The following is a 26,853-nucleotide window of genomic DNA, read 5'->3' as shown; positions in this document are numbered from 1 at the left end:
AGGAACGTTCCTGAGGTCGAATTGTGCTTCTAGCCCTAACGGTTCTCCCGCTGTCACCCAAAAGCACCTGACATTTAGGGCCAGGCTTCATTATGGGCCTACTTTCTTTCACGGTCGCTGCGCTCAGACCGAGCGAGCTACGGTCAAGCGGGGCATCTCGTTGAACTCGGCACAGCCTAGCGATTATGGTAATGCCATTGCAGGCTCTGTGTGTCTTTAAGCACCGCACTGTGTCACTCCATCCTTGCTGTGTGTGTGTGTGTGAGTGCTTTTCTTTGACATCCTGTTCGGGGATATGACTGAATTACAGTTCATGAGGGTTGCCTAACCACACATGAAGTTTTGAAAAGATCTGACCTTTTTAACCCTTCAAAACAGCCTCTATGACCCCAATTTAAGGCACTTCCAGTTGACACAGGAAGCTGAAAGTGAACACATATCCTCCTTGGGGTAGGCTCTTACAGAATCCTGAGTTTAAAGTCTTTACGTTAAGAACTTACTTATTTACAGAGGGTTGAATGATTGAGTGTTATTTCAGAAAACCCACCTTAACGGATTCGTCTGAACATGCCGCAACTGGATCTGTAACTTTTTTGGGGAAAAAAACACCAATTGTACGATTTCTCTTAAATTACGATAGATAAATGTCTGGTTCTTTTTTTCCTTACACCGTAGGTTCATGTACTTTGACGTGAAGCGGTCAAATTAGCGCTCTATTTTAGTTTTTGACCTTTAATCCCAGAAAAATGGCCTTAACTCAAAGCGTTGAGGCCTCGACGCCATCTTTTTCGGGGCTAACAGCCCATTAGTCCAAACCTATGCTCACCAAGTTTCGTCTTCGAAGTCTTTTCCATTTTGAAGAAATGGCCATGTCATGATTGGTGATGTTTTGTACAGTTGCAATAAGATTCCATTTGCCATCTGGTGGAATTTACCGGGACAGCGGAAAAATGACCAAAATTTTAACATTTTATAAAACGGAAACCGAATGTCCGAGAGACTTCGTTCGATAACTTCCCGGAAGATCTGGCCGCCGCTGGCAAATTTTACAAACATTCGCAGACGACTAGTAAGGGACCGTACATTTGCAATATGGAGTTTCTCATCGATCATACAGCAAATGCCAAAATGTGCCCTTCAGGTATGGAATGGCCTAGTCAAAGTCCAGACCTAATCCCAATTGAGATGTGGCAAGACTTGAAACGAGCAGTTCCTGCTTCAAAACCCACAAATGTCGCTGAGGTAAAGCAGTTCTGCATGCAAGAGTGGGCCAAAATTCCTCCACAGTGACGTGAGAGACTGATCAACAACTACAGGAAGCATTTGGTTGCAGTCATTGCAGCTAAAGGTGGCACAACCAGTTATTTAGTGTAAGGGTGCAATTACTTTTTCACACAGGGGAATTGGGTGTTGCATAACTTAAAATGCAAAAATCACAAAGGGACAATACTTTCACGGCACTGTATTGCAGATACAGTAGCTCCTGAGGGTATCTCTCACCATGCTATCTTCTGATAGCTAGTCAGACTTCTCCAACGCTGGTGATAGGGCCTGACTTAAGTCCTATAAGGACACTGTTGGCAGGTGGGCTTTTGGAGCAGCTTAAGCTCTGCCATTATTTGTTTGTGCCTAAACCTCAGCAATAAGGCACTTGAGTAAACCGCAGCTGTTGACTAAGATTGGACTTGTGTATTCAAAGTTAATCTGCAGGCAAACTGTCTGTGAGTGATTGACTTTGCCCTGTTGGGTTGTGTACTATACCTGTGAGTTAGGGCCAGATGTGTTAGTTTAGAGATTAAACTACTGCAGGGATTGATCATGTCAGCCAATCAGCTCTCCTAGTTGAAAAACAAAAAGACAATCCTCCCATGAAAAACTACCGTATGTTCTTTCAGTTGAGGCTCTTGAACCTAATGCCCCTTCCAAAGCTTTTCAAAGGCATCTTATCAACCAACCACCACTGTGTAAATACTTGTGTGGCTACGGCTTGTTTGATCGGCTCTGACAATGTGATTTCATGTGCTTTATTACAGAAGCTCAAACAGAAGAACCAACAGCTGAAGCAGATAATGGACCAGCTCCGAAACCTCATCTGGGAGATAAACTCCATGCTGGCTGTTAGGAGTTGAATGGCAAACACGGCGACACAGAGTGTGACACACAGGCGCAGGCGTGCATACATACACAAACATATATACACACACACCACCGACAGGAAGATATGGTTATTAACTGGATAAGTGACAGGGTCCCTCTAAGGTGGCACTTAAGAAATGCAAGCTTTCACAATATACCACTCTCAGTCCCACAAGACGAGTTGGGAGAGAAGAGGGGGGAAGAAAGCAAAGAAGAATGAAGATAAATCATGCAATGGGGAAATGCTGATATACACTAACCGGCCAATTTATTAGGCACACCCATTTAGTACTGGGGTCAGACCCCCCTGCCCCCAGAACAGCCTGAATTCTTTGGGCATTATACAAGGTGTCAGAAACGTTCCACATGGATTTTGGTCCATGCTGAAGCGATGGCATCATGCAGTTGCTGCAGATTGGATGGTGGTACATTCAGTAGGCACACAATCACCAACACTGGATAACTGAGGAGTGGAAAAACATTGCCTGGAACATGACAGAGAGTTCAGTTTACTTGAGTGGCCTGCACAGTCCCATACCTCATCCCAAAGATGCTCTATTGGATAGAGTTTTTTTTATTTATTTTTTTACTAAGCAAGTCAGTTAAGAACAAATTCGTATTTTAAGAACAAATTCGTATTTTTTTTTTTCACCCCTTTTTTCTCCCCAATTTCGTGTTATCCAAATTGGTAGTTGTTACAGTCTTGTCTCATCGCTGCAACTCCCGTACGGACTCGGGAGAGGCGAAGGTCGAGAGCCATGCGTCCTCCGAAACACAACCCAACCAAGCCACACTGCTTCTTGACACAATGCCTATCCAACCCGGAAGCCAGCCGCACCAATGGGTCGGAGGAAATACCGTACACCTGGCGACCGTGTCAGCGTGCACTGCGCTCGGCCCGCCACAGGAGTCGCTAGTGCGCGATGAGACAAGGATATCCCTGCCTGCCAAACCCTCCCTAACCCAGACGACGCTGGGCCAATTGTGCGCCACCCCATAGGCCTCCCGGTTGAGGCCGGCTGCGACAGAGCCTGGACTCGAACCACAGCTAGCACTGCCTTAGACCACAAATTCTTATTTTCAATGACGGCCTAGGAACAGTGGGTTAACTGCCTTGTTCAGGGGCAGAACGACAGATATTTACCTTGTCAGCTCCGGGATTCTATCTTGCAACCTTTTGGTTACTAGTCCAGCGCTCTAACCACTTGGCCACCTACCGCCCCTGGGGACTCCGCAGGCCACTCAAGTAAACTGAACTTGCTGTCATGTTCCAGGCAATGTTTTTCCACTCCTCAGTTGTCCAGTGTTGGTGACCGTGTGCCCACTGGAGCAGCTTCTTTTTGTTTTTAGCTGATATAGGAGTGGAACCCGGTGTGGTCATCTGCTGCAATAGCCCCATCCATGACAAGGACCAACGAGTTGTGTGTCCTGAGATTCTGTTCTGCACACCACTGTTGTACTGCGCCGTTATTTGTTTGTTCGTGGCCCACTTGTTAACTTGCATGATTCTTGCCATTCTCCTTCGACCTCTCTCATCAACGAGCTGTTTTCGCCCACAGGACTGCCGCTGACTGGATGTTTTTTATTTGTCGCACCGTTCTCAGTAAACCCTAGACACGGTCATTCGTGAAAATCCCAGAAGAGCGTCCGTTTCTGAGATACTGGATCCGGCTTGCCTGGCACCGACGATCATACCATGCTCAAAGTCGATTAGGCCACTCCTTTTGCCAAATTCTAACATTCAATCGCACAGTAAACGAATGCCTCGGTGCCCGTCTGCCTGCTTTATCCAGCAAGCCACGTGACTCACTCTCTTTAGGAGCGATCCATGTGTGTGAACGGGATGTTGTACCTAACACACTGGCCGGTGAGTGTAGTTATCGCCTACAACATGGTTATTAAGAGGACTTTCAGAGTTGTGGTTTGAAAGACTATAGTCATGGCTTTCAGTATAATTAAAATCAACTGTTGATTTATTGTAGGTATAAATGCAGGGCAATATGTAGACATTCGTACAACATTATATATATTTAATCTCTATCCTAAGATATTTGACAAATACTCAGATTACCCATTTAAAGGGGTTTTGATGTTCCAGATGTTTTTATACATTCCTTAACCATTTTAGCTGAAAGGACATATAGGGCACATTGTTAAAAATAAGTTTCAAATTGATTCAATGCCAGATTGAGGTTTGCATTATTTTTTCCCAGCACAGATCTGGGATCTTTTGCACCATGAAAATGATAGTGTGGTAAAACGAAGATGGAGTTTTGTGTATTGTATTTTTGTTGTTTTGTGTGGTTGGATGCTCGATGTAAAAGTGACAATGCAGCATCTACTGGACTTTTTATGATCATCACAATGTCTCGTTAACTTTTGTAATTCTATGGCGCAATAAATCCTGCTGTGATTTAGGCCAACACCGTTTCTTTCTGTTCTATTTTTATATCTGTGTTCTCACTGCTCACGAGGACAGCCAGATCAAGTGGGGAAGTCTCTTTGTGGTCTTTTTGGATTGTCCCCAGGCTTTAAAACTTTATTTTATTTTAATTACAGCCAGAAACAGTGCCGGCCCAGCCTATAAGCGACAAACTATTTATTAGGGCCCCGCGGCCACTGGGGCCCCCTGACCCTTTGATTGAATCCTGGTGTTATTATACTGATGATTTGTCGGGACAGATGATCTCTTTACGTACAGTGCATTCGGAAAGTATTGAGACCCCTTCACTTTTTCCACATTTTGTTACAACCTTATTCTAAAATTGATTAAAATGTTTTTCCTTTCATCAATCTACACACAATACTCCATAATGACAAAGCAAAAACAGGTTTAGACATTTTTGCAATATTACAAAGAAAAAAACTATCACAATAACATAAACATTCAGACCCTTTACTCAGTACTTTGTTAAAGCACCTTTGGCAGCGATCTGAGTCTGAGGTCCTGAGTGCTCTGGAGCAGGTTTTCATCAAGGATCTCTGTACTTTGCTCCGTTCATCTTTCCCTCGATCCTGACTAGTCTCCCAGTCCCTGCCACTGAAAAACATACCACAGCATGATACTGCCACCACCAAGCTTCACCGTATGGATGGTATTGGCCAAGTGATGAGTGGTGCCTGGTTTCCTTCAGACGTGACGCTTGGCATTTAGGCCAAAGAGTTCAATCTTGGTTTCATCAGTCCAGAGAATCTTGTTTGTCATAGTCTGAAAGTCCTTTAGGTGCCTTGTGGCAAACTCAAAGCAGGCCGTCATGTGCCTTTTACTGAGCAGTGGCTTCCGTCTGGGCACTCTACAATAAAGGCCTGATTGGTGGAGTGCTGCAGAGATGGTTGTCCTTCCATCTCCACAGAGGAACTCTGGAGCTCTGTCAGGGTGAACCATCGGGTTTCTTGGTCACCTCCCTGACCAAGGCCCTTCTCCCCCGGTTGCTCAGTTTGGCCGGGCGGCCAGCTCTAGGAAGAGTCTTGGTGGTTCCAAACTTCTGCCATTTAAGAATGATGGAGGCCACTGTGTTCTTGGGGACCATTTTTTGGTACTCTTCCGCAGATCTGTGCCTCAACACAATCTTGTCTTGGAGCTCTACGTACAATTCCTTCAACCTCAAGGCTTGGATTTTGCTCTGACAACTGTGGGACCTTGTATAGACAGGTGTGTGCCTTTCCAAATCATGTCCAATCAATTTAATTTACCGCAGGTGGACTCCAATTACGTTGTAGAAACATCTCAAGGATGATCCATGGAAACAGGATGCATCTGAGCTCAATTTCGAGTGTTTTTGTTTTGTCAACAATTCGAAAGTAGCTGATTGGACATAAATAACGGACATTATCGAACAAATCAAGCATTTATTGTGGACCTGGGATTCCTAGGACTGCATTCTGATGAAGTTCATCAAAGGTATGGAAACATTTATCATGTATTTTCTGGTTTCTGTTGAGTCCAACATGGCGGCTAATTTGGCTATTGTTCTGAGCTCCGTCTCAGATTATTGCATGGTTTATTTATCCGTATTTATTTTTTTAATCTGACACAGCGGTTGCATTAAGGAGAGGTATATCTAAAATTCCATGTGTATAACTTGTATTATCATCTACATTTATGATGAGTATTTCTGTTGAAACGATGTGGCTATGCAAAATCACTTGATGTTTTTGCAACTAGTGAATCTAACGCGCCAATGTAAACTCCGATTTTTTGATATAAATATGAACTTTATCAAACAAAACATGCATGTATTGTGTAACATGAAGTCCTATGAGTGTCATCTGACGAAGATAATCAAAGGTTAGTGATTCATTTTCTCTCTTTCTGGTTTTTGTGAAAGCTATCTTTCGCTGGAAAAATGGCTGTGCTTATTGTGGTTTTGTGGTGACCTAACAATCGTTTGTAGTGCTTTCGCTGAAAAGCATATTTGAAATCGGACACTTTGGTGGGATTAACAACAAGATTACCTTTAAAATGATATAAGACACATGAATGTCTGAGGAATTTTAATTATGAGATTTCTGTTTGAATTAGGCGCCCTGCACTATCACTGGCTGTTGTCATATCGATCCCGGTAGCGGGATTGCAGCCATAAGACGTTTTAACCTCAGGTTGGATTCAATCTGTATCGTGGAAGATCTGCGTTACAATGTAAAGGTAATTTCCAATTAGGTCGACATATGCAGCGTTTACCGTGACTGCGAATGTTATAACACGGATCTCCCGCAATACAGATTAAATCCAACCCCTCATTCTCCTAACCTGCTACGTTTATTATCCTAACCTGCTACGTAAACAAACCATCAGTCTCGACAAATCATCAGTATCACATCGGCCTCAATCATGTTCTGAGGGAAGCTCCGCCTTGAGCAGAACTAATGTGATTGGTTGGATGAAAGTAGGTGGTTTACAGGCGAGTCAAAAAAAAAAAGGTAGGTTGGAGGCATTACATGCATGTTGCGATCCGCTAGGTTGCCAGTTCAAATCAAGATTACGACTTTTGTTTTCCAACCTTACCGAACATTCTTAACTAATTACATTTCTAATCTATTAACTTTCAACATTTGACTGAATAGCTTTAAATATGTGAAAACACCAGAGCATTAAATAACTACCAGTCAGGAATGTGGGGTAGGTAGGCTGTTACTCCAAGTCGTTTTCTTACAATCACTCGGTAAGCCCATTTTGGCTAAAATGTTTTAGGTTGCTAGGTAAGTTAGTCTAGCCAGATATCTAAACCTTGTAGTAATCATGGCTGAATTACGAACCAGGTATGCAGGGGACGTGCACAGGGGCCCGGACTTCCAGCGGGCCCCCATTGATTTTTTTAGTCACTCTCTCAGATGTCTTTAAAATGGCATAAGCCATGGCAAAATATGTAGAATTGTAGGAAATTTGCATTTAAACTGCAAACTTTTCTATCAAACCCATGGCAAAACCACACATTTTTCTCTCCGCTGCCAAGAGGGGGGCCCTAAAAAGTTCTGCCAGCAAGGTTTTTTTTTTTTGCATGAGGCTACGGCCGGCTATGGGAGGAAAGATGGACTGTGGCTGACAGTAGAGAAACAGAAAGGGAGGCCGCAGGCTATCAGGTCTCATATTAATATCAATATTAGCTTCAGATTACGATAAATAATTAAGATGGTTGGGGTCATATCCAAGTTGTGTTATGAGGTTATTGTCCTCAGGGAAATGTTAGAGGACATATTATGCAACTCCATTCCAAATTTCACACTGTTCCCTATATAGTGCACTACTTTTGACCAGAGCGCATGGGTCTCCGGTCGAAAGCAGTGCATTATGATTATGTAGGGGATATGGTGTCATTTGGGAAGCAGAATAGGGAGAAAAGCAAAGGAAGCAAAGACACAATAAGAATCAATAGCTGGATAGTGGATCATGATTTATTTTCACAAATCAGGTTTCCAGCCAAAGTTTTTATGCTAGTAAAGTAGGGTACAAGGTAAACCCCCCTGTAATTCACATTAAGACCACAAGATGTCAACAAATTATTTTCCTGGTTGTCACTGCTCTTGCTCAACAAAAAATGTCCTGTGTCATCACAACTTTTGGAGATATTTCAAAACAATTGTGATAAATTTGTAATTTCTTGGCCATTTTGAAAAAGTTGTAGATATATTCCAATAACGTTAAATCTATATATATATATTTTTTTAGATACACAAGTAGGAAAGCCTTAAGATACATAATCCACTTGTTTAGAGAGAAATGTAGGTATTTTTTTTTTTTAGTAAAGGGGGTAGCTGGCCCCTGGGGGCTAGTTTCCCCTTTATGGTTATGAATGTGTTTCTACCTGTCATTTAGACAATGACTAGCCCAGTTAGCACTAGTTTATGCTAACTCGCTAGCTAGCAACTTCACTATCAGTAAATGCTAGTCAGCATAAGGTGCTAGGAGTGCTTGCTAGCAACCTTACTACCAGATCGTCTGAGGTAAAATACATGAAAAAGATAACATAACTTATTTGCAGTTATAAATGTTTCCACTAGTGACTGATAGCATTACAATTAATGATACTTTATAGCCTTTTATCTATTTTACACTGCATTTTATGTCACATAGCTTGCTACGTTTTTAAGAGAGAGCTTTTCAATTGGCATCTCTCCCCCTTTTTTCAGTCACAGGTGGGGACTGAGTTGTGCTCCAATTTTACTGGGGATAGCTTTATTTGTGACCTATGTACAAATTAGAATTGTGCAATAGTATCAATGTTACACTGAATTGAGTTAAGTTATTATTAAATGTTATATTCCAATGTCAGTTATATTCCATTCCAAATGTCGACAAAATACGCTAGACAAAGGTGGTATCTTTTTGTGTTAGTAAAATAAATTATGCTAGAAATGTCAGTGGAAATGCCTTTGTGTGCAAATATTGATATAATTACCCATCATGTCGAAGTAACTTGGAGTCACGCGATGACATGTTGTGTAGTACTCCCACTACGACTCGTCCGGGAAAGCATGCAGTTTATTAGGATACAGATTAAATAATTATAATTAATTGCACAGGGTGGTGAAAGTGCAAGGTGATGAGCATGATGCGCCTTTGCAATAAATATCAAGGATCTTATTCTGGTGACATGATCAAAAAAAGAAACGTCTCTTTTTCAGGACCCTGTCTTTCAAAGATAATTTGTAAAAATCCAAATAACTTCACAGATCTTCATTGTAAAGGGTTTAAACACTGTTTCCCATGCTTGTTCAATGAACCATAAACAATTAATGAACATGCACCTGTGGAACGGTCATTAAGACACTAACAGCTTACAGACGGTAGGCAATTAAGGTCACAATTATGAAAACTTAGGACACTAAAGAGACCTTTCTACTGACTCTGAGAAACACCAAAAGAAAGATGCCCAGGGTCCCTGCGTGAACGTGCCTTGCATGCCGCTAGGAGGCATGAGGACTGCAGATGAGGCCAGGGCAATAAATTGCAATGTCCGTACTGTGAGACGCCTAAGACAGCGCTACAGGGAGACAGGACGGACAGCTGATCGTCCTCGCAGTGGTAGACCGTGTGTAACAACACCTGCACAGGATCGATACATCCAAACATCACACCTGCGGTACAGGTACAGGATGGCAACAACGACTGCCCCGAGTTACACCAGGATCGCACAATCCCCCCATCAGTGCTCAGACAATGTAATAGGCTGAGAGAGGCTGGACTGGGGGCTTGTAGGCCTGTTGTAAGGCAGGTCCTCACCAGATATCACCGGCAACAAATGTGCCTATGGGCACAAACCCACCGTCTTTGGACCAGACGGGACTGGCAAAAAGTGCTCTTCACTGAAGAGTCGCAGTTTTGTCTCACCAGGGGTGATGGTCGGATTCGCGTTTATCATCGAAGGAATGAGCGTTACACCAAGGCCTGTACTCTGGAGCGGGATCGATTTGGAGGGTCCGTCATGGTCTGGGGCGGTGTGTCACAGCATCATCGGACTGTGCTCGTTGTCATTGCAAGCAATCTCAACGCTGTGCGTTACAGGGAAGACCTCCTCCCTCATGTGGTACCCTTCCTGCAGGCTCATCCTGACATGACCCTCCAGCATGACAAAGCCACCAGCCATACTGCTCGTTCTGTGCGTGATTTCCTGCAAGACAGGACTGTCAGTGTTCTGCTATGGCCAGCGGATCTCAATCCCATTGAGCACATCTGAGACCTGTTGGATCGGAGGGTGAGGGCTAGGTTTTTTATACCTACAGGGGTCATAAAATTCTAAATCAAATTTCTAAATGATATGACAATCTTAAAACAATTCCATGTTAGTTTAGTAGATATTGCAATCCAAGGGCATAGACCTACAGGGGTTTTAAACCAAAAAAAAGTGCCTAGTCTATTCTGTAATGTAACTCGACATTACTATGCTCAACAGTAGGCTAGACATTGCCTCACAGCAATAAACAGTCACGCATCAATGATCAAATGTTTTTTATTATAAATCATTCTTACAAAAATTGGCATGTTTCTATTTCATTTACCTCTATAAAAGTCATTTGTTAATTACAAGGTAGGCAGGAGGAAGGCATCAGGACAGCTGGGAGCAAATTACATCGTAAAAAAAAAAAATCTTGTCTGTCTGATAAGTGGTCATGCAGGTGCGTCGTCGGCCATCACCAGAGTTTAATAGCCGACAGAAGAGCGGTCAAGAATGAATGAAAGCGGTGCTAAATCTCCAGTGTACGTCAAGGTGAACGAGAGCCCTGTATGGCGCTCCTCTTCTGACGGTTAAAATGGCAGTTTGTTTACCATGAGCTCAAAAACAAAAATTTGATTGTAAAAAAAAAAAAAAAAAAGGCACAATCACAGACAGAACCATGCTGCACATCCAACCACACTGATACAGATGCCATGCATTGATAAACCATAGAATGTCTGGTATCCTATGGTTTTATGGAAGGACATGTTTAAATGAATTGTTTTAAAACATTACTGTTTTGAGTTTAGTTATATTTGTACCAGATATGACAGTAAGAGAATTGCCAGAGTTTCCCCAAAACTATCAATGAGTTTGCAGATGTGGACAGTGACAAAAACACATGGTGAATCTAAAATAAACTCTAGCAACAAACGAAAACCCTCGATCTGTTCAAGAGACCCAGCTGCCATTGAAATGCTCACAGCAAATCCAATTCTAGATTGGTATCATCTTGTCTCCATGGTGATTATGAATTAACTGACATGGTAACACAGATTTATTTCTATAACGGTTGCAGTTGCTCTATATATGAAGATTTTAAAAGCAAAAAGGGATGGTTTTATTCCATGGAAACTAAATAATATATATTGGCAACAATGTGAAAACAATTAACCCTCCTATTTTGTTGTAGGTCAATTTGACCCATTTCCAGGTTTGAGTGGTCTAAAATACTAGTTAACCTCTTTCTCCATGAAAATGACTTTTCCTCATTTAGGGTCATGAACCTAACTTCAACATGTGGAATGTCTGTAGATTTTGTATCCAAACATGCTGTTGTGGGTCATTTTGACCCAGAGGCTTTCATGTGTATAGATATTTGCAGAGGTCCAAAATAAACAAGGTGTCTCCGATGTGTTCTGGTTGCACTTTTATAATTATGTTTGGGCGGAAAGAAGTTTCCCAAGCTTCTCCTTCTCGGTGCGAGAGCAGCAGATCTCAGACACGGACAGTCAACAATGAGCTCCGAAAGATGTTCAGTCATTGAAGCCTCATCACAGTGAAATAGAAGAAGAGGTTTCAGAGACAGGACTGTTGACCCAGATTGTGAATATTTCTCTGATGAAGAGGATTCAGGAGGTGGAGTCTGCCATACCATCTCCATCAGATGAGAGAGAGAGAGCCTGCGACAACCATCATCCAGAGAAGAGAGGACATGGACATCTAAAGATGGTCATATAGAATGGTCACCACAGTGAAGTCAAGGTAGACTGTCAGCTCAAAATTGTTCCAGGGCCTACACGTTTTGCTCTGCCCCCCCCCGCAAAGACAGTACAACCAGCACCATTTGTGTAGAATGCAATAAATCCAGTTGAAGTCGGAAGTTTACATACACTTCGGTTGGAGTCATTAAAACTCTTTTTTTCCAACCACTCCACAAATTTCTTGTTAACAAACTATAGTTTTGGCAAGTCGGTTAGGACATCTACTTTGTGCATGACACAAGTAATTTTTCCAACAATTGTTTACAGATTATTTCACTCTATCACAATTCCAGAGGGTCAGAGGTTTAGATACACTAAGTTGACTGTGCCTTTAAACAGCATGGAAAATTACATAAAATGATGTCATGGCTTTAGAAGCTTCTGATAGGCTAATTGACATAATTTGAGGTGTACCTGTGGATGTATTTCAAGGCCTACCATCAAACCCAGTGCCTCTTTGCTTGACATCATGGGATAATCAAAAAAAATCAGCCAAGACCTCAGAAAAAAAATTGTAGACCTCCACAAATCTGGTTCATCCTTGGGAGCAATTTCCAAACGCCTGAAGGTACCACGTTCATCTGTACAAACAATAGTATGCAAGTATAAACACCATGTGACAACACAGCTGCCATACCGCTCAGGAAGGAGACGTGTTCTGTCTCATAGAGATTAACGTACTTTGGTGCGAGAAGTGCAAATCAATCCCAGAACAACAGCAAAGGACCTTGTGAAGATGCTGGAGGAAACCGGTACAAAAGTATTTATATCCACAGTAAAACGAGTCCTATATCGACCTAACCTGAAAGGCCGCTCAGGAAGGAAGAAGCCACTGCTCCAAAACCGCCATAAAAAAGCCAGACTGCGGTTTGCAACTGTACATGGGGACAAAGACTGTACTTTTTGGAGAAATGTCCTCCGGTCTGATGAAACAAAAATAGAACTGTTTGGCCATAATGACCATCGTTATGTTTGGAGGAAAAAGGGGGATGCTTGCAAGCCGAAGAACACCATCCCAACCGTGAAGCACGGGGTGGCAGCATCATGTTGTGGGGGTGCTTTTCTGCAGGAGGGACTGGTGCACTTCACAAAATAGATGGCATCATGAGGAGAGAAAATTATGTGGATATATTGAAGCGACATCAGTCAGGAAGTTAAAGCTTGGTCGCAAATGGGTCTTCCAAATGGACAATGACCCCCAGCATACTTCCAAAGTTGTGGCAAAATGGCTTAAGGACAACAAAGTCAAGGTATTGGAGTGACCATCACAAAGCCCAGACCTCAATCCCATAGAAAATTTGTGGGCAGAACTGAAAAAGCGTGTGCGAGCAAGGAGGCCTACAAACCCGACTCAGGTACACCAGCTCTGTCAGGAGGAATGGGCCAAAACTCACCCAACTTATTGTGGGAAGCTTGTGGAAGGCTATCCGAAATGTTTGACCAAAGTTAATTTAAAGGCAATGCTACCAAATACTAATTGAGTGTATGTAAACTTCTGACCCACTGGGAATGTGATGAAAGAAATAAAAGCTGAAAAAACAAAAATCACTCTCTCTACTATTATTCTGACCTTTCACATTCTTAAAATAAAATGGTGATCCAAGACAGGGAATTTTTACTAGGATTAAATGCCTGGAATTGTTTAAAACTGAATCCCTACTTGGTCAAACAGAAAATGCTTGTTTGTAACAAATAGTTCAATGTAGAGTTTTTGAAATCAAATGTTCTGGTATTTCTTCTTTATGAAAGGTCTGACAAGACAAACGTTTTTACTTGATTCTTTGACTGTCGAGTGTGTTTACACTGTGCGGGTCAATCTGACCCATACCACAATGGACTTATTTCCCCCCCCCCAGCAAAGCACAAGGGTTAATGAAATGTATATCTCACAAAATCAGATAATTTTTTTTTGCTCATCAACTATTCCTTCAGCCAAGAAATCCTGTTATTTTCCCCTGTCATTTCATACTATACACAGTCTGGTTTTTCTCACATATGAAAATAAATATACATGTTTATGTACAGAAATGTTAATGTCTCTGGTTTCGCCCGTGAAGTCAATGTGCAAGGCTGGGGACTTTCGCTCTTGAGATATAACAAGTTCGTTCAGACAATTCTAGATAGAAAAAGGCTTGATACAAAGATGGTTTTACTGAACTTCAAAAAGGGGACCAGATGCAGGCCAACGTTTTTCATAATCATTGAGATGCATGTCTAGTGCCAAGAGATCCAAGGCTTGCTGTAAGTCAACATCAAAATACAACGTAAATCTCTCTTGGCCAATATCAAGTCATACAAGTTCATTCCAAACTCCTCCTGAGTACATTGCCAGAAAGAAAATAAACATGAAATGCAAACATTTTGTAAAAAAAAATATATATATATTGACAATATACCAGCTTTGAAACTGTACTAAATCTAAGTGTACTGTAATATTAAGTGTTATGCTGATAATATCACATATGACATTGTGAAAATGACAAGAGTAGATGGGCCAGGCCCACCAATGACACAATATCAACTCATTGGCCATGTATACAACCTAGTGGACACTGACCTCCATTGAATGTATCCTGATATGGAAGATGAAAACAAAAAAATCAATGTGAAAGAGTCTACAACGACCTCAATAAGAAATGACGCAGATATGACGAAGGGGGTAGAAAAAAACCGGATAGTTGAGCTTTGGCTCACAGCTGATACACTATGGGCCGGTTTCTCGGAGCCAGATGAAGCCTAGTTCTGAACAAAAATGCACTTTCAATGGACATCTCCATTGAGAATTTTTGTTGGGGTCTAGGACTAGGTTTAATCCATGTCCGGGAAACTGGCCCTTTAAGTTCAGTCACCTTCACAATAAAAGGCCACTCGAGCACACTACGCTCCTTCAAGTCTTCAGACATTCAAGTACCTGTTCGAGTGAACTAGCAGGGCTCTGTGTGTGGTACAAAGACTAAAGCCTGTTCACAATAGGATTTCACTATAAAGTCATGAGCTTACACATCTCAAAGCTATTTCCTTGAAAATGATCAATAAAAGAAAGTATAAAGGTTTTTCCTATTCGACCACAATACAAAAATGTGTCAGGCCAAATGTAGTTGAGCTGGGATGAGTCTATTGTGAGTACAACAGCATCACAGGAAAACTAGGAGCAACAGAAATTATGAACAAAGAGGGTAATGAAGAACATTACAATGACAAGGCTAGGTGAGGGGGAGCTGGTTGTCTTTTCACTGTACGCCTAGAGCCAAAGGGTCAAGGTTGTGGGTCACTGCATCCAGAGCAGAGTCAGACATGATGGGAAATATAGAGACAGACGGTTTCATCAAGGGCTGCTTCCCCAGGGAAACCCAACACCTCAAATGAAATGTCTTTCTCTAATTAAAACACAAAACATATGTCCCCTGACGAATGGTCTAGGAGATGGCTATGTCTATCGAATGGCTTTGAGGCTTGTATTTCACCAACATCATTATGATGAGGAAATCTAGGAAGAACAACGAATATTACAGAGGGCATTTCGACCAGATAGCATCTTCCCCTGCTTTCGATATCGATTTACGGAAAATATGTGCAATAAGCCATTTTAAAAAGGCAGCCCTAATGTGAATTTCGGGGACATGGCACAACAGACGAGTCACTGAAATCTGTAACACCCCTGTGGAAATGAAGCAGGGTCTAAATTTAGCATGCACTCCTGCCACGGTATTGCTCATAAACAATAAAGGGGGAATAAATGGGTGAAAAGGGTTTGGTTTCGAAGGCAGTGTTCTGCTCCATTTCATCCAGAAATGTTCATGTTGCTCATTCCGACGGAGGGAAAGTGCTCCGCTCGGGCTCGTGGTGGGATGAGCCTACTTTCAGCCTCTGCACACACACTGGCACTGAGCTTCCGAGGGGAAAGACGAGAAGAAAAGTGAAACTGCTTTTGAGAGTTTCGAAGGAAAAAGGGTACATTTAAAATGTGACATGCTTCTGGCTTATCACTGTGATAAAGCAGAGAAAACAGACAAGAAATAGAAATCTAACAGTCAGAAAATCAAAGAATGAGCGTAGAGTGGGTGTTTCTGTGGGTTTTGTGACTCCCTCGTGGCAATACGAGTGGCACCATTTGAAAATGGTGGCTTTTAAACCATCCTTCCAGTAAAAGAATAACAAACATATAAAAAGGGGAAAGCGGACTCAACTTTTCTCGACCTTTACTACCAAATGTTGAATTTAATTTAATCAGGGGACAGTTCTTAGGAAGATAAGACCCCAAGGCTTCAAACCAGTGTACATATGGCTGGGAAGTATGGTTAGAAAAGTAAATGGAGGAACATGGTTTCCCAGGGTCCAGAGCAGGAGCTGGTGGGTGAGTGTCTCAGGGGTCCTGATGCGGACATAGGGAGGTCATGAAGGAGTCAAGGTAGGGTTGCATTGAGTCTAGGTTACCAGCCCGGGGGCGGATCTGATCTGAGGTTGGGTTTCCATGTTGGACACCTCCCTTCCTCTACCATCCTGCACATGTGCAGAGAGTCGCAGGAAAAGTCTGTTGTAATTCGCTCCTTCGTGGCATTCATACCAACAAAAATATTCTATCCAAGAGTCTCGTCAGTAGTGTCTGTGTGTGTTTATGTGAACATACTACATATCTGTATATACGCATAGTTCTCCAGACACCATTTCGCTCGTCAACTCCTGGCGCTGCTGTGGTCATTGGCAATGTGCTGAGTGGAAGACAGAGCTGTAGCGCCGCCTTGGATTGGGCTCCAGGTGGCTGACTGTCCTACTGCCACTGTCGTGGTCCTCCTTCGGCTACCGCCTCCCCCGGCCTCTCTGGCAGGGGGTGCACATCCTGTCAGAGCCTCTCGATGTCCCTGTATTTCTTGCGCAGGATGGAGACCTGGTCCTTGAACAGCACCGGGTCCAGCCTCATTTGGGAGTGGACCAGGGGCATGCCGCCAAACCAGCTGGCGAACTTGTTCATGCACGTCTGCCGCTGGGCGAAGTGGTCCGGGTCGGCCCAGCGCGAGGCCCGCGACGACTGCACGGCGGGAGGAGAGAGAAAAATGGAAGATAAGTTATTGTTAGATCACAGCAGCATGTCATGACACTAAATAATGTCAGGGTTTCTCAAAATGGTGGGGACTAGAGCTGGGTGATCTAGACAAAAATCCATATTGTGATAAATTGACATTTTTTTGCAATAACAATAAATCAGCTATACATTATTTTGGGGGGAGGTGATAGAGCTGGGCAATATGGAGAAAAAGTCATATTTCCATAAATGTAACTATTTTGCTCGATATCAATAATATATATTTTTTTAATGGACAGTTACTTTACATTAGCGGCAGGGCTCTAGACAATTATTTTCCAGTGCCAAGTAAGACAACTGAGATGAACTATGATTAAAAAAGAAAGCTAATTCATCTAACATATTCAAGAAAAGAATGAGTGATATTTTGATGTGCAACCTGTCAAAATAGGATGCAGAATTATCTGATTTCTTTCTGGCTTTTGAGTTACGAAGGACACCTGCATCTTTGTAGCGACTGCGTGTATTGATACACCATCCAAAGTATAATTAATAACTTCACCATGCTTAAATAGATATTCAATGTCTGCCTTAAAAAATGTTTTCCACATCTACCAATAGGTGCCCTTTTTTGCGAGGCATTGGAAAACCTCACTAGTCTTTGTGATTGCTACGGATAATTGTATGTTTTGGGTACAGAGACAAGGTAGTCATTAAAAAATCATGTTAAACACTATTATTGCACAGAGGGAGTTCCATGCAAGTTGGAACTTGTTAAGCACATTATCACTCCTGATTTCCTCCTGAAGGAACTGTATATACTCACAGAAAGCTGGAACAGGAGTTTCTTTGAAAACAATCATTTTTGAACAAGGGTCATATTCTTGTGCTGCTTTCCCTTTTCTAAACAGGCGACAGGTTTCTAGCCCAAGGGAGGGCATTTTCTTCACCGGCGAATCTCTAACTGTTTGAAAATCACTGTTTTTAAAAAAGTTTTCATTTTTGACGTCGTCGGGTGGAACTTTTCCCCACATATGTTGACACTGGTATTGTGCTTTCAAATTTGGTTGAAAAGTGGTGGAGGTGCCCTTTAACCTCAACTAACCAAACCATCAGCACTAGCTTGCTATAATGAAATTTGAATTAAAAAAACGGCAATCATGGTTTTCAATTCGACTTTTGCTTCTAAAGCAGCTCAAACATGTAAGAATGAACTTCATAGGCACTGTCATAGGATGCCACCTTTCAAACAAGTCATTTGTCAAATTTCTGCCCTGCTAGAGCTGCCCCGGTCAATTGTAAGTGCTGTTATTGTGAAGTGGAAACGTGTAGGAGCAACAGCGGCTCAGCTGCGAAGTGGTAGGCCACACAAGCGCACAGAACGGGAAAGCCTTCCCAGAAGAGTGGAGACTGTTATAGCACCAAAGGGGGGTACCAACTCCGTATTAATGCTCATGATTTTGGAAACAGATGTTTGACGAGCAGGTGTCCAACATACTTTTGGTCATATAGTGTACCACGGCTTTCAGCCAATCAGCATTCAGGGCTAGAACCCACCCAGTTTATAATCTGAATTTGCAGGTTATACGCACTAACTGCTATATCCAGGCACTCCGCATTGTGTCATGCTTAAGAACAGCTCTTAGCCGTGGTATATTGGCCATATACCACACCCCCTTGGGGCTTATTGCTATTTTAAACTGGTTACCAACATGATTAGTAATCAACCATCGTGCTCTCCCAGAAGCTTGTCTGGTGCGTATAACCTGCAAATTCAGATTATAAACACGGTGCGTTCTAGCCCTGAATGCTGATTGGTGCGTGTAACCCACAAGTTCAGACAAACAAAAAGGTGTAATGGGTTCGCACTCAAAAAGACGTCGCAGAAAGCTTACTTCCTTATTAGATTTTTTAAATAATATTCACTGCATCAGGGATAGCGTACATAGACGTTTCAGCTTTATAGCCTTTTTCAGTGTGTAGGTACAACTTTATTTGAATTCAAAACTGCATTTGTGAAGAACAACCGATGAGCAGCAGGTGCTTCTAATCAGGGTTGCCACTAATCTACCAATCAGGGACGTGGCTTTTCTGGTCTACCTGTATATTAGTCACAAAGAAATACAGAATTATAGGGTATGGGAGAAGGCACGAAGGGCAGTAAGCTTCATGCAACATCTTTTTGAGTGCGAACCCATTACCTTTTTGTTTACCAACGTAATTAGAACAGTAAAAATTAATTGAACCGTAAACCAATATTTTTTGCGTCATACCCGTTAGTATATTGTCTGATTACACACGGCTGAAATGCTGTTTCAGCCAATCAGCATCCAGTACCCAAACTACCCGGTTTATAATATATATACCTGTCCCATCATGGTCTCTTTGTACTGCTTCTTCTGGGTGACCTTGATGGGCGGCAGCTTGGTGACGGCTGACACCAGGAAGTTCATGAGGATGTCCTCGCAGTTGGCCAGCTGGTCCACCATGCCCTTCAGGCTGGCAGGCAGGAAGTTTGTGTAAAGGAAGTGGTAATATCTGAGGAGGAAGAAAACATTAGTGAACAGTAAGTGGTAATATCTGGAGGGGGAGAAGAAGAAGAGTCGAGAGGGTGATTTGGAAGTGTTTGGAAAAATCTGTGACGGCGTACTCAAGATCGAGTTTGGATCGATTTCTTTGAGTTAATCAACGCTAATCAAGCAGTTCAATGTCAGTTTTATAGACACTGCTGAATTGAGTCTTTGTTGAACAACTGTATGAAAAAGACAATCTAATGAGGGTTGGGATAGGATCCATCATGCTCCACTCAACATGACTGACGTATGTAGCCTCCGGCTACTTCCTACAGTAGTGTTCAGTAGAGGCCGATGTCACTTTCAATTGTGTTTCATACCTTTCCATTCATTCCATTTCAGCCATTACAATGAGCCCGTCCTCCGATTTCTTCCTCCACTAGTAGTCAGTGCTTTGACTTGAGCAGGAGCTCACTGGACCCGAGTACTGGCACCTCAAATTCTCTACCGCTTGACTTCCTTTACCCCTTACAGAATATTAGCTCCAAGGTATTGTGAAGTTCCTGCACCGAAATACAAACAGTACCGGCATCCAAAATAAGTACTGGCACCTACAGTGCCTTGGAAAAGTATTCACCCTATTTTGTTGCATTACAACCTGTAATTGAAACAGATTTTTTATTTGGATTTCATGTAATGGACATACACAAAATAGTCCAAATTGGTGAAATGGAAAAAAAACCTTGTTTAAAGAAATTCTAAAAAATAAATCAAACGGAAATGTGGTATTCACCCGTTTTGCTATGAAGCCCCTAAATAAGATCTGGTCCAACCAATTACTTTCAGAAGTCACATAATTAGTTAAATAAAGTCCACCTGTGTGCAATCTAAATGTCACATGATCTCAGTATATATACACCTGTTCTGAAAGGCCCCAGAGTCTGCAACACCACTAAGCGAGGGGACCACCAAGCAAGCGGCACCATGAAGACCAAGGAGCTCTCCAAAAAGGTCAGGGCCAAAGTTGTGGAGAAGTACAGATCAGGGTTGGGATATATAAAAAAAAGATCAGAAACTTTGAACATCCCACGGAGCACCATTAAATCCATTATTAAAAAATGGAAAGAATATTGCATCACAAAAAACCTGCCAAGAGAGGGCCGCCCACCAAAACTGATGGACCAGGCAAGGAGGGCATTAATCAGAGAGGCAACAAAGAGACCAAAGATCACCCTGAAGGAGCTGCAAAGCTCCACAGCAGAGATCAGAGTATCTGCCCATGGAACCACTTTAAGCTGTACACTCTACAGAGCTGGGCTTTACGGAAGAGTGGCCAGAAAAAAGCCATTGCTTAAAGAAAATAAATAAGCAAACACGTTTGGTGCTCGCCAAAAGGCATGTGGGAGACTCCCCAAACATATGGAAGAAGGAATTCTGGTCAGATTAGACAAAAATTCAGCTTTTTGGTCATCAAGGAAAATGCTATGTCTGGCGCAAACCCAACACCTCTCATCACCCCGAGAACACCACCCTCACAGTGAAGCAAGGTGGTGGCAGCATCATGCTGTGGGGATGTTTTTCATCGGCAGGGACTGGGAAATTGGTCAGAATAGAAGGAATGATGGATGGCGCTAAATACATGGAAATTCTTGACAGAAACCTGTTTGTCTTCCAGAGATTTGAGACTGGGACGGAGGTTCACCTTCCAGCAGGACAATGACCCTATGCATACTGCTAAAGCAACACTCGAGTGGTTTAAGGGGAAACATTTAAATGTCTTGGAAAGGTCAAAGCCCAGACCTCAATCCAATTGAGAATCTGTGGTATGACTTAAAGATTGCTGCACACCAGCGGAACCCATCCAACTTGAAGGAGCTGGAGCAGTTTTGCCTTGAAGAATGGGCAAAAATCCCAGTGGCTAGATGTGCCAAGCTTATAGAGACATACCACAAGAGACTTGCAGCTGTAATTGCTGCAAAAGGTGGCTCTACAAAGTATTGACTTTGGGGGGGGTGAATAGTTATGCACGCTTAAGTTATTTCTTGTTTCTTTCACCCCCCAAAATATTTTGCATCTTCAAAGTGGTAGGCATGTTGTGTAAATCAAATGATACAAACCCCCCAAAATACATTTGAATTCCAGGTTGTAAGGTAACAAAACAGGAAAATGCCAAGGGGGTTGAATACCCTCCCTCGCAAGCCACTGTATTTCAGTCCAAGTCAACCACTGCTGGTAGTGTTGTATTGTATATTAGGGTGAATTTGGCCCTCGACGCTGATCTTGGGTAAGTTTAGCATTTCCCTACTAATGGTTCAGCTAAGGATTTGGGGAGGAGAAGCTGATCCTAGATCTGTACCTAAGGGAACATTCACCCCAGAGCTTGTACTGTAGCTTTCTGTACCTGTGGTAGATGGCAGCTCCGGTCAGCACCATGGAGTAGTCGTTGGTCCACTTGGAAGTGTAGCCCCAGCGCTCCTTGTTGCTGTCCCAGAAGTGGCTCCGGGCCGGGTAGCCCACCAACCTCTCTGGGAAGCTCTGCCACACCGTGAAGGCAAAGTCCACCTGAGGAGGAAGACAAAGCGTCAGGTTATTAAAGGGATACTTTGGGATTTTGGCAAGGAGACCCTTTATCTATTTCTCCAGAGTCAGATGAACTTGTGGATCCCATTTGTATGTCTGTGTTCAGTATGAAAGAAGTTAGCGGGGGTTTCACGAGTCAATGCTAACTAGCGTTAGCGCAATAACTTGCTAGCAGATACCATAGACTTCAAGTCATTGCGCTGACACTAGTTAGCAATTGCGCTAGTTAGCAACATCCTTCAAACTGCACGCAGACACATGTGAATGGTATCCACGAGTGCATCGGGCTCTGGGAAAGTAGATAAAACACCTTATTGCCAAAATCCTGACATATCCCTTCAACACACTCCATGTGCATAGGCATAGACAGATCTCTCTCTCTCGAGTGCCGCACACACAATTACAACTCGTAACACACAGACATTACAAAAAAGTGTTTTCAAAAGCCCTCTGCAGTTGGCTGACCTCTCGCTGGTTGATCAAAGCATTTAAACAAATAATTAGAGAAAACATCAGACGGAGTCTGGCTGGTTCCAGCAGCTGCCAGAAAAACAGAGCATACGTCCCAAATGACACCCTACTCCCAATATAGTGCACTACTTTTGTCGTCAAAAGTAGTTCTCTATATAAGGAATAGGGTGCCATTTTGGACGAATAGAGTGCCTCCACCAGAGACTAAATTAAGAGTGTGTAATAACGCAACCACATGGTCGCCACAAAAACAGCCTTTATGGGCTCCCACTCAAAACCTCGTCTCGGCAACATCTGTGTTCTCATGGTGTTATGCCAAACTCTGTGCTCGAGGAATGAAGAGAAAAGCCACCCCAGGAAGGAGAAATTAAACAGCACGTCCATTTAAAAAGCCACAATGGTGAGTTGTCCTCAATATGCAGGGGATCACAACGTGATCAGAGATGGCAATTAGACAGAGAGCGATGTGGAGAAAGATGGGGAGAGCAAGAAGTTGAGAAAAGCGTAAGGAGTGGGAGGGATAGATGGATAGAGAAAGAGCGCAATAGAGAAACTGCTAGAGATAAAATGAGAGAGAGAAGGGGAGATCGCTAAGTACTACAGTATATAACAGTGGGAGAAAGAGAAAGTTGCATGTGGGACAAAAGTGACATGGAGCGAAGCAGTGAGAGAGGGAGGCTTGGAGCGCTCTATACTTTCATTCCCTCTGTACTCTCATAGGGCCAGCCAGCCATGGTCCCTGTCAGGCGTGTAGTGCTGTCGGAGCGCGGAGCAGTGGTGCTCCCTCTTTGTTGCGTGGAAGCTACACAAAACAATGAAATGCCTACTCGCAATAAAGCAGTCCTCGCAAACAGTGCAATGATATTAGAGGCTATATGAATTTGTATTTACATTAGGCTATAGCCTACAAATAGCTATACTGCGTAGTTGTATGCCTGTTAGGCTATACCGCAAATGACTGTTGTTTGTTCCTGAACTGGCCGAATTGCAGAGCTAGCCTTCAGCACCACTTAACATCATTGCACGATCCTGGCGCTGTCCTTTCAGCGCCACTTAAAATGTCTCACCAAGATCCGTTTTCTACGCCTAACAGTAATACTGAACACTTATTATTGTTACAAATAGAAAATGATCATGTCTCACAATGGCGCTCGTTTAGTAAAGTGGGATCCAAGCTGGTATCAATGTCTTACAAGATCACATAATGATGATTGTGCGTGTTACATAACAGAACCTAATATAATACCATAGCATCGTAGGACTATAACGTTGCTGTTACACCACAAACACCTCCTCATCTCTAATTATATGTTAGGATGGTTAGCTGAAGCAGTATGGTCTATTTGTTTTATCAAGCAACAAAACTCAGAGGGCAGGATTTATGCTTTGGTTGAAACAGAATACAAGAAAGGCTAGTAATTTGTTAACACCATCTGCTCTAATTCACTCACAAAACAGTAATTCATGAAACTGATTAAGATTAATCAAATGATTGGCATGGAGATTAAGTTTGGACCTTTCACCTGTAAAAAAAAAAACATGAAGAAATATCATTGCCTATTTTGAAATTAGGTAGCCTGCTATGCGTAACTTGGTGTTTGAAGGGATTAAAAATTGAAAATGTGCTTTAGACAATGTGTCAACAGTATAGCTTCCGTCCCTCTCCTCGCCCCTACCTGGGCTCGAACCAGGGACCCTCTGCACACAACAACAGCCAACCTCGAAGCATCGTTACCCATCGCGCCACAAAAGCCAAGGCCTTTGCAGAGCAAGGGGAACAACTACTTCAAGGTCTCAGAGCGAGTGACGTCGCCGATTGAAACGCTATTAGCGCACCACACCACTAACTAGCTAGCCATTTCACATCGGTTACATGTGGTCATAGGCAGACTTTGCAATTGGAGGATGCATTTTATGCACATTCTATAAATGATAGGCTATTCAATTGGCTACATCTGTCGGTACAAACTTGGAGGAAATTATGTCATTTACATATTTTTTGTGTTGCACTCCCGCACCCCAAAAAATAGCACAAGGACCAATGGTATAGTGCTGACACAGCACCACACAAAGCACTGAGGGCCCTGGAGTCACGCCAATGGTGACGTCATTATCCCTATCAGCAGAACAAAACAGAGCTGAGCTGAGGCCAGTCTGGATGGCCACTACACTGAGAGGGAGGCAAAGAGAAAGAGGGTTGAGAGATGGAGCGAGAGATGTAGGGCAAAGATACAGAGACTGGCAGGGAAAGAGGGAGTTTGCTGACGACACAACAGCGGTAGGCCTGATCACTGACAACGATGAGACAGCCTATAGGGAGCAGGTCAGAGACATGGCAGTGCAGTGTGGTGCCAGGGAAACAACCTCTCCCTGAATGTGAGCAAGACAAAGGAGCTGATCATGGACTACAGGAAAAAGGTGGGCCGAACAGGCCCCCATTAACATCGACAGGGCTGTAGAGGAGCGGGTCGAGAGTTTCAAGTTCCTTGGTGTCCACATCACCAACAAACTATCATGGTCCAAACACACCAAGACAGTCGTGAAGAGGGCACGACAACACCTACAGCTGCACCATCGAGAGCATCCTGACCGGTTGCATCACCGCCTGGTATGGCAACTGCTCGGCGTCTGACCATAAGGCGCTACAGAGGGTAGTGCGTATGACCTAGTACATCCCTGAGGCCAAGCTTCCTGCTATCCAGGACCTCTATACTAGGCGTGTCAGATGAAAGCCCAAACAATTGTCAAAGACTCCAGTCACCCAAGTCATAGACTGCTCTCTCTGCTACCGCACGGCAAGCGGTACCCGGAGCACCAAGTAAAGAGTCCAAAAGGCTCCTTAACAGCTTCTACCCCCAAGCCATAAGACTGCTGAACAATGAATCAAAATGGCCACCTGGACTATTTACATTGACACCCCTCATTTTTTACACTGCTGCTACTCGCTGTTTATTGTCTATGCATAGTCACTTCACCCCTACCTACATGTACAAATTACCTCGACTAACCTGTAGTTCCGCACATTGACTCGGTACCGGTACCCCCTGTATATAGCGTCGTTATTATTATTTTAAACTTTTTTTAAAATTATTTTTTACTTTAGTAGGTAAATATTTTCTCAACTCTTTCTTGAATCTCCCTGTTGGTTAAGGGCTGTTGTATTTGGCGCATGTGACAAATAAAGCTCGATTTGAAGAGAGAGAAGGGGGAAAGGGGGATAGACTGGGGGGAGAGTGGAGAGAAAAAAAAACAGCACGAGGTGGAGTGAGGTGAGTTTAGAAAAGCAAAGAGTTCAAGGGTAGAAAAGCAGGGGAGAGTACCAGCGCTCTAGAAAGAAAGCAGCTCCCCCATTCCAACATAGTAGTAGGCGGTATCCTTAGTGTTGTGTGGAGGAACACTAACCTCTGTGGTCGAGAGCACCGTATCCTCATCCAGACTGAGCACAGCGTCGGTGACAATGGTCTCGTAGGGCAGGAAGCGACTGCTCATCACCTGCAAAGGGAGACAGAGAGCACACAGGGTCAGCACACTGTCCTCAGTAGTTCAGCTGGTAGAGCATGGCGGTTGCAACACCAGAACAGAGGGTTTGATTCCCGGAACCACCCGTATGGAAAATGTATGCACGCGTGACTAAGTCGCTTCGAATAAAAGCATCTGCTACATGGCATATATTATTATACATTATAACAGCCCGGTGCAAGGGTGGGATGCAAATACAACTGTGGTAGCCATGCTGGTTAAGTGTACCTTGAAATCTAAATCACAGACAGTGTCACCAGCAAAGCACCCCCACACAATCACACCTCCTCCTCCATGCTTCATGGTGGGAACCACACATGTGGAGATCATCCGTTCACCTACTCAGCGGTTGGACGCAAAGATCTAAGAGTCATTATACCAAAGGATAGATTTCCACCGGTCTAATGTCCATTGCTCGTGTTTCTTGGCCCAATCAAGCCTCTTCTTATATATTGGTGTCCTTTAGTAGTGGTTTCTTTGCAGTAATTCAACCATGAATGCCTGATTGACGCAGTCTCCTCTGAACAGTTGATGTTGAGATGTGTCTGTTACTTGAACTCTGAAGCATTTATTTGGGCTGCAATTTCTGAGGCTGGTAACTCAAATGAACATATCCTCTGCAGCAGAGGTAACTCTGGGTCTTCCTTTCTGTGGCGGTCCTCATGAGAGCCAGTTTCATCATCACGCTTGATGGTTTT

The 26,853-nt window shown here is 43.1% G+C and overlaps 2 protein-coding genes across 2 annotated transcripts in view; one reads left to right on the top strand and one right to left on the bottom strand.

The window, feature by feature from the left end:
* The window catches only part of LOC139558779 (mediator of RNA polymerase II transcription subunit 30-like), a 52,231-nt gene extending 47,672 nt beyond the window's left edge, over positions 1-4,559 (top strand). Inside the window, exon 5 of the mRNA XM_071374212.1 lies at positions 2,034-4,559. Coding sequence (XP_071230313.1) covers positions 2,034-2,129 — 96 coding nt within the window. The 3' untranslated portion in view covers positions 2,130-4,559. The remainder of the gene's footprint in view (positions 1-2,033) is intronic.
* A 6,006-nt stretch (positions 4,560-10,565) lies between these two features.
* Positions 10,566-26,853, bottom strand: part of LOC139558790 (exostosin-1b-like) — a 112,316-nt gene continuing 96,028 nt past the window's right edge. The window contains exons 8-11 of the mRNA XM_071374221.1: positions 26,039-26,128; positions 21,987-22,147; positions 19,439-19,610; positions 10,566-17,078 (exon numbers count right to left, since the gene is read on the bottom strand). Of these exons, the coding sequence (XP_071230322.1) occupies positions 16,893-17,078; positions 19,439-19,610; positions 21,987-22,147; positions 26,039-26,128 (609 nt within the window). The 3' untranslated portion in view covers positions 10,566-16,892. The remainder of the gene's footprint in view (positions 17,079-19,438; positions 19,611-21,986; positions 22,148-26,038; positions 26,129-26,853) is intronic.

The sequence above is a fragment of the Salvelinus alpinus genome, chromosome 29, assembly GCF_045679555.1.
Source record: "Salvelinus alpinus chromosome 29, SLU_Salpinus.1, whole genome shotgun sequence".
NCBI classification, from domain to species: Eukaryota; Metazoa; Chordata; class Actinopteri; order Salmoniformes; family Salmonidae; genus Salvelinus; species Salvelinus alpinus.
This window is presented reverse-complemented; position numbering and strand designations above follow the sequence as displayed.